Genomic DNA, 16852 nt, shown 5'->3' with positions numbered 1-16852 from the left:
AGCACACGGCTGCCCTTAAACGCACCGAACAGCTGTTCGTGTGCTTTGGGGGCGGGGTGATCGGGAAAGCTCTGTCCAAGAAACGCCTGGCAGGCTGGCTCTGCGAGTGCATTGCACATGCCTACGGACAGGCAGGGAGAGCCTGCCCCACGGGGATTCGTGCGCACTCCACACGGGCTGTAGCTGTGTCAACAGCCATATTCAACAGTGTGGAGGATTTATGCACAGCGGCGTCTTGGTCGACGCCAGGCCCCTTTATAAGGTTTTATCTCTTGGACATGTCTGGCTCTTTCTCCTCGTCTGTGCTTGCTGGGGCACCACAGGATTTGTAGCGGGGGGGGGGGGGGGGGTTGTGGGTCAGTTGGCATCTGACCCCCTCCCCGGACGTGATGCGCCTTCACCTTTCCTGGGCCCTCTGAGGGTCCCGGGATAGGCAAGGTGCGCGGGCGAAGGCCCCCCCCACATTTTTAGTCCTCTCACACTCTGCACGGGGTCAGTGCTTGAGTGTGAGGCATGGGCGCTGGCGCTCTCCCTGTTATCCTCAGGGATTCAGGAAGGCAGGTGCGTAGCAAGCCCATACGGGGCCGAGGGGGCTCTCCCCACCCGTCTATGGGCGGGGTGGGGGGGGGTCCCCCGGCACTGTTTTTTGAGCACACTTTCTGCAAGGTAAGCGCAGCAGGGTGTGCTCTGTCAGCCGCAGCCCAGATTTCTCCTCGGTCACAACCGGGTTAAGGGAGAGTGTGGGGCAGCAGCTGCTGACCAGAAAAGCCGGTCAGGGGCAGTAGGGTGGAATGGTGTTGGACGACAGTGCGCGTATACATCAGGGCTCCACCCACTGTACCCATAGAGTCCAGTAGAGGGCGGAGCCTGTGAGAGATATAACGGGGGGTTACGTATTGTAACCCTAGTTATATAAACACAGGCGGAGCCCTCTACTCAGGGCACTGTCTGTTCTATTCCGCTCGCTGAAGAGAGGTATAGGATGATAGTCAGGAGGCGAGGCCTCCTTTTATACGGTGTGATGCGCACGCATTCAGGTAGGCCCGCCCTGGGCCGGCTACGTCTATAGAAGTCTCAGTGGGAGAATGCACGCGGGATAAGGTAGTACCCATAGAGTCCAGTAGAGGGCTCCGCCTGTGTTTATATAACTAGGGTTACAATACGTAACCCCCCGTTTCATCCCACAGGCAATACGACTGTTAAACACCTGAACTGTTGAAACAACATCCATAACATTCATCTGCTACTTAGTAATTATTCATCTATTTATCTAATATATCATTCCAATAGCTTGCATATAGACTCTTATTTCACTATTTCATTCTTTTTAAACTATTTTTCTTTTTGTATTTACTTTTTAATATTTACTTGCACTCTATTTTTCTGTTTATCTGTGTTATTGTGTTGCACTGTTGGAGAAGCCTGTGACCTAAGATTTTCATCGACATAACTACTCTGTAGCTATGTTCGTATGACAAATAAAGAACCTTGACCTTGACCTTGATGTGGCCCTTCATGTTTGTGTGTTTTCTGCCAGCACTTTTAAACCCATAAAGCTGTGATTGAACAAATGGGCCTTATAAAATATATTGTAAAATGCTTTAGATTCCCTGCCAGTCATTAAACATGTGATTAATAGCAGCGTTTTCCAGATTGGCACTCAGGTTTTAATCTATTGGACATTATTGGACACATTAATAGCCCGACAGTTTATTGTGATCAGTCAGTTTAGAAATTAAAATGACATGGAAAGCAACATCTCTTTAATGTTAAGCTACACAACCAAAACAGCTCCTTCCTTTTAGACTTTATGGAGTTTTTCCTTACAATAAACAGCAAACACAATAAACAAGCAACATCAGCACAATACAATATATAGTTTCAATAAAAGTAAATTCTTGGGTATTATCGACACAGATGGTGATTTAAAAATGCATTGAATATTTTTTTCACAAATAATCAAGGTTAGTAGAATTGACCAATAGGAGGTTAGTTTATACAACTATACTCATTTTGAAGGCTATTTAGGTTTTTATAGTAAAACTTTCAATATAATTCTTTAGAAAACAGATACATTTATAGGACCCCCATGATAATGATATTGTAAGCAAAGGATTGAATTACTATATTTAATATGGGGTCACTTTCTTTTTACAGAAAATGATAACCCTTGATTCTAGTTTCCTCCAACTTTAAAGTCAAATGGCTCCGCTAATTAAAAATCTGCTCCAAATTTGTTGAACAACCATGGATCTATAAAGAGAAATGCATTGGAATACAGCATTGGAGGCGGGGCCCCGTTTATTCCGGGTTGCTCAGTGATGAATGAAGCCAAAATGGCCTGACACTCCAGAGCAAAAGTACCTGTAGCTGAGCATGTTCACCTGTGTTTCTCATAAACCCCGCCTCCAATCCACAGTGTCACGGCCGGTCTTGACTCAGTCGGATGAATGGAGAGAAAAATAACTCTGGATTATGCTTTCAGTATGTTTTCTAACTACTACAACTTTAGGTTAAACAAAGATAAATGCAGTGTTTCCAACCAGCTCAACACTGAACAGACAGGACAGGAGTTAAAGAGCCAGATATTTTCTATAAGTGTTGTTTGCGATCAAATAAAATCTTAGAAGAGAGTGAATGTTCAACTATTATGTGTCAGGTGCACAACTGAACTCCAAATGAATGCTAATGGTACTTTGTTTGTTTTATGGGTAAAATGCTAATGCTACAACAATATGTTTTTATTGTGTTTTTAGCTGCTTTTGCTGCTTAGCAAAAATGCCATTAATACAGCTTTAATTGGAAATGGATATCTTAATTCCTTATAGAAAGAGTATACGAGTTCATGTTATGGATTAATGATGTGGGTCATCTAACTGAAATCCCAAATATTATCTGGTTCTAGATCTTTATATCGTTTTTCTTTATATGAATAAATATTAAATAACCTTGTGTATTGGACTCTTTGTTAAAGAGTTTCTAGAGCAGCTAGGACTGCAATAATTAATGATCTGCACTGACATTTTAAAAAAAGGACTCCCAAAAAAAGTAGTGCTCTTTAAGTGAGAGAAAATAATAATTACATTTTTTTATAAAATCTGCTTAGAGAAGGATGTGGCATTTCAAATGTATTTCAAATCTCTAAAGAGGATGGTTGAACGAGGAGTAAACCTTAAGGGCTATTGCATAATAATAAAATTAAAAAACCTGGCACGTGTATTTTCTTTAAAGTCTTGTGACATACAATGACATTTTTTTATTCCACACACCTGTCCAAAGATGTAACCAAACACTACAATCAAATATTGTAAAAAAAATAATTAATGAAAGCTCAGTTGAATTGAAAATAACAGGAATTTGATTTGGAAACGATGCATTGAAGATAGATTATATTAATTTGTTGTGATCATATGATGCAATAAACTGCAATGGTTGAGTTTTATGTTTCACATATGGCTATATGAGGGATATGTAGAGGGGAACGGCTGTGGCTCATTGGATAGAGTGCTGGACTTTGAATCAGGGGATAGCAAGTTCGAGTCCCACTGCAGTCAGCATGTCGTTGTGTCCCTGGGCAAGACACTTCACCCCAAATTGCTCCTGCAGGATTGTCCACAGTACTGAATGTATGTAAGTCGCTTTGGATAAAAGCGTCTAACAAATGACATGTAATGTAAACAAATGATTCCCTAACAAATGTAAGATTATTTCCTAGGTCATGGTTATGACTCATGCATCACTGATGGTGGCAGAGATGATTAAAACCAGCAGGATGTTCCCTGTCTCTGATCACATTACAGCTTTATCCCCTTTTTGTATTCCTACTCAAATGGCAGAACTGCTTTAAAACACAACGATGGCACATAACAGTTTCTAAAAGTAGTGGGAGAATTCCTTTAGTGCTGCACCCCTCAGAGTAATCTGTGCTGTAGAATAAAGATATATGCCTGCGTCCTTCACCATGTTGTCAAGAAAGTAGAGTGTGGGTGGTGTGAGTGATGGATGGATGGAGAGAAGTGTATGCTGGTGGGGATGCGTGGGTCTCCTTGTTTGTGTGCAGGTGTGTGCGTGCACATGTGATGGAGGAGGTTGAGGCAGTAAATAATTACTGCAGTGATTGACAGGTCGGGTTGGGTGAGGACAATAGGACCCCTCGTTATCCGCATCTATCCTGAGCGCCATGTTTCTATGACAATGTCAGATGCGCAGCCTATTAGTGCCACTTATTCAGACATGCTCCCTTCAGGGACTCAGCATTGCCCCTTACTATGGCAACCACTATTTCCATTGCTTTGGTTAAGTTGAGGGATGTGTCTAAAACCTGATTTTGGAGTGTGTTTGGGAAGATTAAACTAAAACAGACAACTTCTCAACGGTCGTCATTTTTGTTCCGTCTGGATTGCAGAGACGTGTAAGGATATAATTACTGATAGCACTTAGCGAGGAGTAAGAAAAATGCAGCCGAGTCTGCTGCCAGACTGTCAGCAAGAAAGGAATAAACACACCATTTGCATTTTACTGCGCTTGTACTGAGAAGATTGGTGCCTTGATACACAAAATGCACTTTCTGACGAGAGCTCTGGGTATGCTTTTTCATCTGCAACGGAAGACTAAACTGTTATGGGAGAAGTAAATATAAACTGAGAGGGTAGAGATGAGATTTGAACCTGTGTGTGTGTGTGTGTGTGTGTGTGTGTGTGTGTGTGTGTGTGTGTGTGTGTGTGTGTGTGTGTGTGTGTGTGTGTGTGTGTGTGTGTGTGTGTGTGTGTGTGTGTGTGTGTGTGTGTGTGTGTGTGTGTGTGTGTGTGTGTGTGTGTGTGTGTGTGTGTGTGTGTGTGTCAGGTTGCAGGGATTAAAGGGATGTTGATCGCAAACAAGAGGCAAGACAACCAGGTGAAGACCTTCATGACCTACAACAAGGGCCGGGACTGGAGGCTCCTGCAGGCTCCTGCCACTGACCTGGATGGAAACGACATTCACTGCATACTGGTGAGGAATGCACGTTCAATTGTTTTTACAAAGACATGTAAGAAACATTTGACTATATCATTTTAAATAATTGTTACATTACCCTTATTAATGGATTATCGGTAGCACTTTGCTTGCTATCAGCCATGTCTTTAATGTCTTTAATTTTCTGAGGCCATGGTGGGACAATGTTATGGTACGTAGTGACCATTAAGAATATGTTATGCACAGGGGATTGTATTTAATAAGAAGCTATTGTATGTAAATATGGTATATTGTCATATTATTATTAACTCAGACCCATTCTGTCGGTTTGGGATTCAAACTGCTAGCTCTGTAGTTTATCATGAAAATCCTCCCATGAATTGTTCTTCCTTAGGAAAAGAACTGCAAGTCATATGGACTAAATCAATTGATTACCATTGGGATATAAAGTAACCATATACATGGTTTACTTTAACATGCAGTGAGATGTTGTTATTCATTGTAGCTGATCTAGAAACCAAGGATAACATTTCAATGTCTTTTTTATGTAGTTGACATTTGTTTGTACATTGCCTTATTGGAAGGTGGTATTGAATTGGTAATACTGAAGACCCTTTCAATTATAAAACGTTTCATAGAATAAACCAGCTGATTTAAAATACAATATTTTAATTCATTTTTCGAAGAGGTCAGTTTTGTTAAAACTAATAGCATATAAATAGTTTAGCCTATTTGAGACTACTAAACGAATGCACAAGCACTATTTGAAGCAAATTAACCTGCATACTCTTATTGTAAGTCGCTTTGAATACAACAAGAGCTAAATCAAATGTAAAGTACCTCAACATTCTGTGGCAAACCTTATATTATTGTTTAGTAAGAATTTATTTTTAAATTACACTTTGGAAATGGCAAGTTCATTTACAAAGAGTTCTGCACAAGGAAGGGGCAGCTCAGGGGGTAAATAGTCGTCCAACAATCTGAAGGTTGTTGGTTCGATCCCCTGCAGTCATGTGTCCTTGGGCAACAAACTTATGGGTAATTGCTGACTTTCTTTTGTGTAAAGCACTTTGACGGGTTGTTAAACCTGGACAAATATTGTAATGCATGTCCATTAACCATCCATTAAGTATAATTGCACTGGTAATACAAAACACTCAACACAGGTACACATTTGCATTTGAAATGATAAAAGCCATATATTTTAGATGAAAAGTTGTAGTTTGATTTTCCGGCTGCTAGACCCGAAACTTCTGTGACCCCTGCATGCCCTCTCACTTAAGTATACCTGTCTCAGTGATTCTTCAAGCTACACTGGGCACAGTGCCTGCAGGGCCTCCACTTCTTCCACATGAAAATATTTTGAGGATCACATGCAGAGCTTTTTTCTTCATGTCAAATCATAAGAGAAATTCTATAATAGTTAATTGTTACCTTTTTCTGCAATATACTGTGGCAAACTTGATATGAGTATTAATTATAGGTGTTACATAACATGTGATTTAGCTGACACTTTTATCCAAATGGTCAGGCCATTTTGGTGTCAGGCCCTGCTGAGCATCTCTTAAAGGAATGAACGAAGAGGGTCCCGCTCCAAAAGCTCTCTCCAACAGACCTCAAAATGTGTTTTGGGGTCGACATGACTGTTTTTGATTGGGCAAATCACACATTCTTCAATACAATAAATGTGCCATTGGAAACATTTCGGGGTTGACAATCTTGCCCTATAAAAAGTTGACTGGGGATCGAACAACCTACCCTCTGATTTGTAGACGTCCATTTTCCCCCTGAACCACAGCCACCCAATGATACAAATGATAAACTCTCACTAATTGTGCTTTAAAAATAAGTCAGTTCAGATGCCATGCTGTATTTGTTGACAGCATCTTGTCCCTCTTTAGACAGCCTCCCTTTAACTAAAACTCACAGCATGACTGCTGAGAGACATTAGTGGGTGATCGTGTTGTTTAAGAGGTGATGTCTTGCCCGTGCGGTGTGGCTTACCAGTTCCCTGTGATTGGGCGTTCATGTGACATTTTAATTACTGCTGTAGATTCCTTTTGATTACCCTGTTCAGTCCCATCGCCCTTGATGTCCTTACACCAGTGACATGCTGTCTGCTGCAAAGATGAAGGCAGACACGCTTTTTTCTGCTCTGTGAACAAATGTAATTGTCTTCTGTTGTGTGCATGCCCTAGAGACTTTGCATCGTACTTTAATGCAAATTCCGTAGCTCTTTGTTTTAATGACAAAACAAATGCAATTAGCAGAACTGTATGAAGGCACATTCCTTTCTTTTTGGGAGACTAATGAATCTGGCTTGTTGTGTGATGGTTCCATTCCAAACCTTTCTTTTGACCCTCTCTTTATTATGATTCATTGTGAAAATAGGATTAATTCATATCATATAAACTCTAAATCTAGACAAGGTAAAAGTGATTTTCCAATGAGATGCAAATGTAAATGCATGTATGTATTACATCTTAAACTTAACATATGTATTCCTCTTTTGCTGCAGCCTTTCTGTTCACTCAATCTACAGCTGCAAACGTCAGAGAACCCTTACTTGTCAGGAACAATCTCCACCAAGAGTTCTGCACCGGGGATTATAGTCGCCACAGGTAAGAAAAAAGACTCAACACAATTGCATTTTGTAGCCATTTAACATATACTCGTTCTACTTCTTTCGTGTAACGTCAGAGGTCCAACTCGGTGTCGTGTAGCCATGCCCGCATCTCTGGTCCTACGTCGAAGAGGCTGGCTTCCGAGGGTGGTCTATATAAAGGGCAGGTGGTTATTATATGTTAGGCAGTCTGTTCAGGGTCACCGCACTCGCATGCAGCACTGTCTGCCAGGCCCCACTTCTTCATTGATGTTTTGAATCGACCGACCCCAGTTCGTAGACGGTTTAGTGTGGTCCATTGCCGGCGTGGTAGGTCGTCTCCTCCTATGGCGCCATCTCCTGGGTCCCAGATGTAGCGATGGATGCGGGAGGGCCCGGCTAGCTCCCACTCCTGCCTCCAATTGAGTTGAAGCACTGCCAGGCCTCGGTTATCGACGGTCGGGATGACTGCCCGTCCGCCGTTCCTAGGCCTACCAGCTCGACGTTTGGTTGGCGACATTCGTTTCGCAAGTTGGTCTTGCACCATTTCTTGCTACTCAAAGAGGAGGCCACGTGAAGGCTGTCGTCTTCTCTTTCTACTGATGCAACTTGTTTGTGATTGTTGTTTGTTTGCAATAAAGACATTGTTTTTAGTCGCCAAGGTTACGTATTGTAACCCTAGTTCTAAAAACACAGGGATATGCTATTCTAGACCTTCCCACGTAAATGTATATAAATGCAGCCTGCTCATCAGGACGAGCCTACCCTGAATCCATTGATTCCTGTGTCATTGTTTGCCTGACTAACCGGAGTCGGATTTGGGCTCAATGTAGATACAAACATGCACACTTTACTTTGCTTAATTGTTTTGATGTATTAGCAAATATCTACAGAACCTACCATTCCATACCTACCATACAGAATTTGTTTTTGCAGCCAGTCAATTGACAGCAGATATTTTCACCCATTAAGGGGCGCGGCCAGAACGTTGAGGGAAAGTACTGATGGGTTGCTCTCATCTATGGTTGCCATGGGTGGAGCCCGACAACTGTTCGCCCTGTTGCTCCAAAACATAGAGGTGCTCGAAGCAGCCAATTCATCCTTGTAAAAAGCTGTATAGTTGGCACTTAAATGGATACAGGATTGGGCCTATAGTGCACTTTACAACTTGAAGACCCTTAAATAAGGGCTATTAAAGTGTTTGTGCTGGATAGTTTATTCAGCTCAACAACAAAAAAATGCTGATTCACAGACATATTTTTCCCAAAGTAATTCAATGGGGAAAAGTATTTTTGGGCCCAATGATGTCATGGACTGACACAGTAGTTGTTGTACCGTGGTACAACAACCGCTTTTGTAGCAGTTTGGCCACTACAAAAGTTCTCTTCAGCGGCCGGTGCACTTTCTGGGGGCTTAGGGCATTACCCATAGAGACCAAAAGAGGGCAGGGCCTGTGTGAGTTTGAACTAGATAAATGTTCATACATATTTTTCAAAAACTGATATTTTGGGGTTGTACTGTATTGTTCCAGTCAGCTGTTGACAAAATAATGCCTCAGCACTGTGACCCTTGCATGCCCTCCCACTTAAGTACCATTCTCAGTAATTCCTTAAGCTACACTGGGCACAGAGCACTGCAGGATATTCACTTCTTCCACAAGCATATATGTTGTGGATCACACCTGTTTTGATGTCATTTCATCAAACAGCCAATTATGCATGGGGAGAAAAGGTGCCACTAACTGCTAGATCATGTGAAAGAGTTGAAGCAAGGAAATGTAGATGAGTTAAGAATAAATAGATTTCTTCGCACCAGTGGCGGTGTCAGCAGAAACAACTGTGAAAGAGTGTGTATGTCCTTACGTGAGTGTGTGTGTCGAGTCTTTAGATCTGTCTGTTTTGTCTTTTGTGTGTGTGAATGCTGAATAAACATACCACTCCGCTGCTCTGCTTGCACAGTGTGTCTTTGTGCGTCTGTGTATCTCTGGCCGAGCCTTTGCTTTGGCACCGTGATTCACTTTGCCCGCTGCGCCTTTTAAGACGTCAGCTGGCGCGGAGATCATCTCACCAACATGACAAACACCATCCAGATCAAACACATGCCTATTTACTGAGCCGTGGCCAAGATAGTAGAGCGGATCAACGGGAGAAGTCAGTTCACTCGTGCACACTCGCAGGAAAAGCTTTGGAGGCATTATGTTTGTAACGCTGCAAACTGCCAGAGCGAAGGAGGCCCCCGCCTTCACATCTCACATGATGGCGCCTGAATGATGCAGGCATCCATAGGAATTAACCTAGGGTCTTCTCTGTGTTATCCACATGAATAGGAGATGGAAAGCTGATCTGGGAACCTAGCCAGAGGAATGATTAATCACAGCTGTGGTGTGATTGGCAGCTTGTATTTAAAAACATGGCCCCTTTGTCTGTGAGTTATCCATTTCAGTTGTGTCACATATTCTGTTGGCATTTTCATTGCAGGAAATATTGGAGCAGAGCTGTCTTACAACAACGTGGGCATGTTCATATCGTCTGATGCTGGCAATAGCTGGAGACAGGTGAGCGTCACAGTGAGATCAAGTCAAATGACAGACTTTTACAACAGTTTGACGTTTTAATATAAGAACTACATGATTACCAAATGTATAGAGTGGTGCAGCGAGGACATATTTGACTAAGCCAAGCTTTTGCAAACACACATGTATGATACTAAAGCGTTTTGTTCAGCAGGATAATCTCCACACATTAACACTACTAAATGGCTGTGCATCACCACCGCAAAGCTAAAGGCGGCTAACGTTGGGCGTTTAGTCGTTTCATTTAGCTCGTTGTTAGCAACCGCTGTTTTGAAGATGCATAAAAACTTTATGAAAATCCTTTCAGCTTGCATAGACCTTATTTCAGGCTTCACATTAAAATCATTCTAAAAAATGTTGGCTTCGAGATTAGGGAACTGAAAGTGGGAAAACCTTAACTCATTCAGGGTTTAAGGACTCATTTGTGCACAACTCTATTGTATAAGCGTGTTTTGTCATATAACCTAGTTTATACTTTACTAAGCCCTGCTTCCTTAGTTACTGTTGCTACACCTGTCAAGCTTTCCACAAAGAGTTTTCGTAGGACATTTCTGATACATCCTTTCTGATACATCATGCGCCAATAATAATTACATTTAGCTGCTTTACTTTCAGAGTTTGGCGCAAGCTAGCTTAATGTCACATATCTGCATTAAAAAATACCACTTCTAGAAACACACATTTTGTAAGATTAATTCTATGTTGCGATTATTTATTTTCTTCTTTTTTCTTTTTTTCTGTGCTTATGTCTATTATTCAATTGTCATGCCCAAACCCTTATTGTAACCCTATATTTATGAGAGCCATGTTCACATGGGAGCATATTCACTAAGAAATATTGGTAGGGAGAGGAGTTCATACTCACCAAAATGTTGGTGGGGCTAGCGAATGGTCATTGCTAAAATCAGGGTTTCTTGTAATAACAAAAGTCATATTTTGCCTGTTGCATCAACATTAAAATGATTTATTTCTGCTTAGATTTTTGAAGAGGAGCACAACGTGTGGTTTCTGGACAAAGGAGGGGCCCTCGTTGCGGTCAAGCAGCCATCTGTGCCTACCAAACACTTGTGGTACGTTCATTTAGAGAACAGTCTCAGCTATTTTTAGTCCAAACTTGATTCATTTAACAACACACTTTGGCTCTTGCACAAAAATGCCAGTCAGTCTAATTTGAGAGATTTCTTTTTCAAGCCACTTATCATTAACAGACAGCCCACTGACCCCCTCCCCCCCCCCCCCACCCTTTCAGTGTTTTCATTAACACATTGCCTTCCTCTTGCCAAATTGGGTGCCTACGCTCTGCCTCAGTGCAGGCTAATCCAAGTGAGACCAGATCTGTTCTCCAGTCGCTTTTGCAACAATTCTGAAATTAGTTTTAGAGCCAGTGAAGTGTAGCCTGCTGTTTTTTTTTTCTCCCAACCAATTTAAGTGTGATGGTAGAGGAGGAAAAAACAAAAATGACAGATAGAAAGAACCCTGCAGCTCTGTACAGCAGAACAGTATTGCTTTCTCAGCCAGTGTTAAACACTTGCCACTCCTGCCAGAATCTCATAATGGGTGCATGTCAACGCCTTTTCAGTTGACAGTGCTTTTAGCCAAATCAAGGTTTTTTTTCAGTTATAACACAGGGGTTTTCTTTCTTCCGAGCACAGGCCTCAGCAGTGTTTCTACCCATGTCACAGTCAGGTACTCTTAGTTGTTCTCACTGCAGCAAGATGTTGATAAGATGTCAGAATCAATAGAGGCTCGGTCCCCATGATGAAAGCTGTCCAATGTTTTCGCTGTCTCATTCTCCCTCTGCAGTTTTGTAGTTGAACTTAAAACAGTTCTATTCTGGTCTTTCCTTTTTTATCCCCCCCCTGCTAGACTCTACCAAAGAACTCTGACGTCAATATTTTTTTCTTTCTGGAGAGACGTTTGTGCATCTTTGTTTTAGAACCAGACAGTCTGTCCTAAATACCCCCGTTAATGCTCAGCCTTTTGATATTTACCCAAAGCTACAGTAACTAATTGCACAGAGACTCAGAGACCCGTCTTTCTGATCTCCACCTAAATCCCCTCATGACCAGGCTCTAATAGAGAGCGTCTGTCTTTGTGCCATCGTTGTTGCTGGGTTTGTGATGTGAATGCGTTCTGACACACAGGGTCAGCTTTGATGAGGGGAGGCAGTGGACCCAACACAGCTTCTCCGCAGTGCCTCTGTTCGTGGATGGAGTCTTGGTGGAGGCTGGGGCCGAAAACCAAATAATGACGTAAGTCAGAAATGTAACAAAGGACAAAGACGCGTTAAAAGCTGTTTATTCACCTGTCCTTTTAGTGGGTATTGTTGGCTGAGTGAAAGGTGGGTGGTATTTTCTCTCTTCGGTTCAAACCTCTGGGTTCTCAGCGAAAAGGCTAAACAGATTAAGACCTTTAAGGAAGGCATCCGTTCAAAGCTCTGTGGTATTTCGTCTTTATTAAGCCACACTTATGAGGGGCAGGTAATGGGTCGTGTAGGCTGTTAGTCAGACCTTTGCGGATATTAGGTCACCTGACAAATGGGTATGGTCATAAGAGATGACTTCTGCTATGATTAAGAACTATGTAAATAAAAACTGAAATGAATAGAAAAAAGGAAAGTATGTTTAATGAGACTGATAAGAAAAAAATAAAGAGGCCATTTTATTGTTTTGTCTCTCCCACACACCCCCCCACCCAAGTGTATGTATTGGACTCCTTTGTTTACTTCCATAACATAGTGACACCACTATAAAACACTCGCGCTTCTATTAGCTAGCGCTCCAACGTGATATGCTAAGAGGTGGGACATATCCAACACATCTCTATTTGGTTGACCAATCAGAGCAGACAGAGTGTGAAAAGAGTTGCTGCAGCACAGGCAGTATGAGAAAAATAAAGAGCTTTTTGAACATTAAAGCATGGAGACATGTCACAGAAAGGGGAACAAAATAAAAATATGAACCTGAAAATGATCATAATATGTCCTTTTTAATATTATATCAGTCCACACTCTGATTTGACTTGAACCGGAGACAAATAAATAGCACCTTACACTACAAAATATCCAAACTATACAACATTTAATGTTCAATGAAGCTCGGTCACAGTACAGATTATGTTAATTATGATATAAAGTAATCTTCTGATTTGCCTCCGTAGATTTTTTGGACACTTCAGCCACCGTTCTGAATGGCAGCTCATCAAGATAGACTACAAGTCCATCTTCAGCAGGCAATGTACAGAGGAAGACTATCAAACCTGGCACCTGCACAATGAGGTAAGAAACATACCAACATTACACTTGAAATTGTACCTCATAAAAGGACATTTCAGTCACAGTTGTTGTGCTTCTTGTGCCGACAGGGCGAGCCATGCGTGATGGGACAGAAACAGATTTACATGAAGCGCAGGCCTGGGAACTACTGCATGCTGGGAAAGGACTACTCAAGAATCCTCTCAGCAGAGTCCTGTATTTGTCGCGCTCATGATTTTGAATGGTAAGACGATGCGGGCCTTTGTACAATAGCTCCTTTCTTCATAATCGTCGAGGGGGATTATATTTCTCTCTATTGTTTGCTTACGTAGAGCTTCATTAACATCAATGTTTTTTTTCCAACGCTGCAACACACAAAGCGTTGTTTCATGCTTCTTTGTTGAATTGGTTAGTCATTTCATTATTTTCTATTAGGCTGCTGTCAAATGGGAATGTTGTTAAATGTCTGTCCTTGTTTCAGCCAACCAACAGGTTCTTTATTCAAACTAAAAGAAAAAAAACAGCTGCCCTTCAGCAGCCATTTGTTATGCTCAAGTACATCCACCTAGCCACTATTGAATACCCTCTCCAGTCAACAAAATGTGCTCTCTCTGTTGATCTAAGTACCTTAGTTACAAACACTGATGTTTTTTAGCTTCACTTTTACATAAATGTGTCCTTTTTATTAATGGTTATCCAATAACTATTGCTGTAAATTGATTAAAAGATGAAATTGCTTTAATCACAAAAATAAACTGTCAGTTTAAATTACTAGTATTTACCTGTATTTTGGGGGAAGACAAACAAATACACCTGTGGTGTTGTAGTAAAGAAATTAACTGTTAATCTCCCACTCCTGTGCCACTTCAAGAACCTGTGCACATGTTTCGGCAAAATGCTTTTCCTCCATTTTCACCATCATCATCATGGTTACTACATTTTTTAAAGCTAAAAAATATAGTAACCATTTGTCATGGATTTGGTGTGTTCTTCCTGCTTACTGATGTCCAGTGGTCTCCAGTCAGTGCAATACAGCTTATGCTCTCAGTTTTCTTTGCCTTTTCATTGCCATGCAATTCATGGTTCATCCGCGCTGGAATTACTTAAGGTAGTTGAGGTCAAACTTGTTAATGTGATTCATTTGCGTAAACACGTGTTAAGGCTTACAGATTAATTGCGTAAACGTTAACAACAGTACTAAAACACTTTTTTTTAAGGTTAGGGACACCTACAACACAGCCTCCATTGGACTCCTTTGTTTACTTCCGTAACATAGTGACATCACTATATCCAACACATGTTATGTGATATGCTAAGTGGTGGGAAATTCCCGATACATCTCTAAGGGGGTGGCCATTCAATCACAACAGAGCTGACCAGCTAACCAATCAGAGCAGACTGAGCTCTGGTTTCAGACAGAGGGTGAAAAGAGGTGCTGCAGCACAGGCAGTATGAGAAAAAAAAAGAGCTTTTTGAACATTAAAGCATGGAGACATGTCACAGTATACAAATATGACACCTGAAAATGTGCATAATATTTCCTCTTTAATAGCTCTTGTAAAAGTACTGCAGGTGTATTTCTTAAGCAGAGAATTGGACTGTGTTGATTCCAAGGTCAAATACATTTAAAAAACAATAAGACAGGTGTCACGTCTTTTGTAATCAGAAAATAAACATTGCATCAAGTGAAGCATGCAACCTTGTGGGGGGGGCAAGGAGTTCTATACAAACACCATTTCTACTTTTCATCGAGGCCAATTTCTAAGCCATTTAGTTGTAATCCATTGCATATGCTATTCATGTGTCTCATTAATTTACTCCATTTGCTGTGTGTTTTCCAATAATCTGATAAGTTTGGGATGGTTTTGCACAATTTGCTCGTACTGTCTGTCTCTGTTTGCTCGCTATGCTTGTAATTCTGTTGAGATGATAGCGTGGGTGTAAATACTTTCAATTTGTATGCAAATCGTAAACGGTTGTAATTTTTATCTTGTAATGACAGAAAAACAAAAAAGAAGGCATCCAAACATACAGCAGTTAGTGTTTGTAGTATGCCAAATGCTTCCAAATGAACTAAAGCTAGTTTTATTTTCTGTGTGTGACTACGTCTGATTTGGTCCCTGTCTCCTTCTGCTGGGAATTATTTGACGCATGCTTAAAATTCAAAAATGAGGATTTTATAAACCATTAGTGCCAAAAAAAGCTTGAATCCTTTAACATAATTTGAGGTGTGAAGAGTCTGCCACATAATCAGCTAAAGTAGATACTCATTAGCTCCATATGAAATAATGGTGCTATGTAAGACAGAGAGCCACCTGCAAATAGCGCAATTATATCATTTTCTGCAGTACAAGAGGCTGATTCACCAAAGATTAAAGCTGGCTTTTAAACCTCTATACTTTTTGAATACTAATCATAATATAGCACAGTGTAAATGTTATTTGATATTCTACACCAGCTGCATATTCAGGTGTGTTATTCTAGTGGGTTTTCATGTATAAAATCATAAAACTATTTACAATCTATTATTTCAACTTTCCAAGAGATTAATGTAAAATGGATTTCATTCTAGTGGCCATGTCCCTTGGTCCACATGCAGATTGCCCCAGTGTCAATCAGGCCGGGGACCATTTGACATAAACCACAAACATAAACTTAAATATTATGTCAAAATATGTCCAATGACCCACATTTCGGCACACATGTCTGCACAGCCCTCTACATAATACACTTTAGTTTGCAATATATAGTCATATATTCATTGTGCTAAGTGGTTTCGTTTTTTTTGGTGTCAATACTTGTCTTTAATCTATTTTAATGCTAAATCGTTTCTTAAAAATACTATAGAATATCGTTATATGTTTTACCTACTATTGGAACCTTTTTTCTTAGATGTTATGTTTACACCACCAGACACCAAAGCAAATTCCTTGTATGTGTAAACTCTATGCTGATATTGCAAGATGCAATGAATAGCACATGTAGCCAATCACAACCTCATGCCATGCTACACATTGACTGTTTTTACCCAGATCACCCTTTAACCTCTAAGGCCATGTGCACCTGCGCAGCCAATCAGCCTTGACAGCTTGCTAATGAGAAGTTCACACTGTCGTAATCACAGACAAACTAGACTAGTCAGCCAATGGCTTTTGATTTGTTTATTTCTTCTGGCTTGGTAATTAATTGATTAATCAATGTCACAGCCATTATTAGAACGGACACTTGCTTACCTTGCTTTGTTTGATGTAAATCATTTTTCTGATTGGAAACACTAGCGGGCAAGTGAGAGTCAGTCAGCCTGTGTATGGTTACAACTCCCCACTACCACCACCCCTCCAGGGTGTGTATCCATGCTCACTTTCTTCACATTGCTGTGGCACATTTGTCAACTCTGGCCTTAATCAATATGTAATAATGGTGGCAGACAGCCCGGAACTGGTCCCCATTATAAAGAGATAGATAAGACTGG

The 16852-nt window shown here is 41.0% G+C and overlaps 1 protein-coding gene across 1 annotated transcript in view; it reads left to right on the top strand.

Moving 5' to 3' along the window:
* Positions 1–16852, top strand: part of sorcs3 (sortilin related VPS10 domain containing receptor 3) — a 263786-nt gene that overhangs the window by 211352 nt on the left and 35582 nt on the right. Inside the window, exons 10-16 of the mRNA XM_034131550.1 lie at positions 4843–4989; positions 7472–7574; positions 10033–10109; positions 11106–11197; positions 12272–12379; positions 13287–13404; positions 13491–13624. Coding sequence (XP_033987441.1) covers positions 4843–4989; positions 7472–7574; positions 10033–10109; positions 11106–11197; positions 12272–12379; positions 13287–13404; positions 13491–13624 — 779 coding nt within the window. The remainder of the gene's footprint in view (positions 1–4842; positions 4990–7471; positions 7575–10032; positions 10110–11105; positions 11198–12271; positions 12380–13286; positions 13405–13490; positions 13625–16852) is intronic.

This window comes from Trematomus bernacchii, unplaced genomic scaffold (genome assembly GCF_902827165.1).
Source record: "Trematomus bernacchii unplaced genomic scaffold, fTreBer1.1, whole genome shotgun sequence".
NCBI lineage: Eukaryota > Metazoa > Chordata > Actinopteri > Perciformes > Nototheniidae > Trematomus > Trematomus bernacchii.
This window is presented reverse-complemented; position numbering and strand designations above follow the sequence as displayed.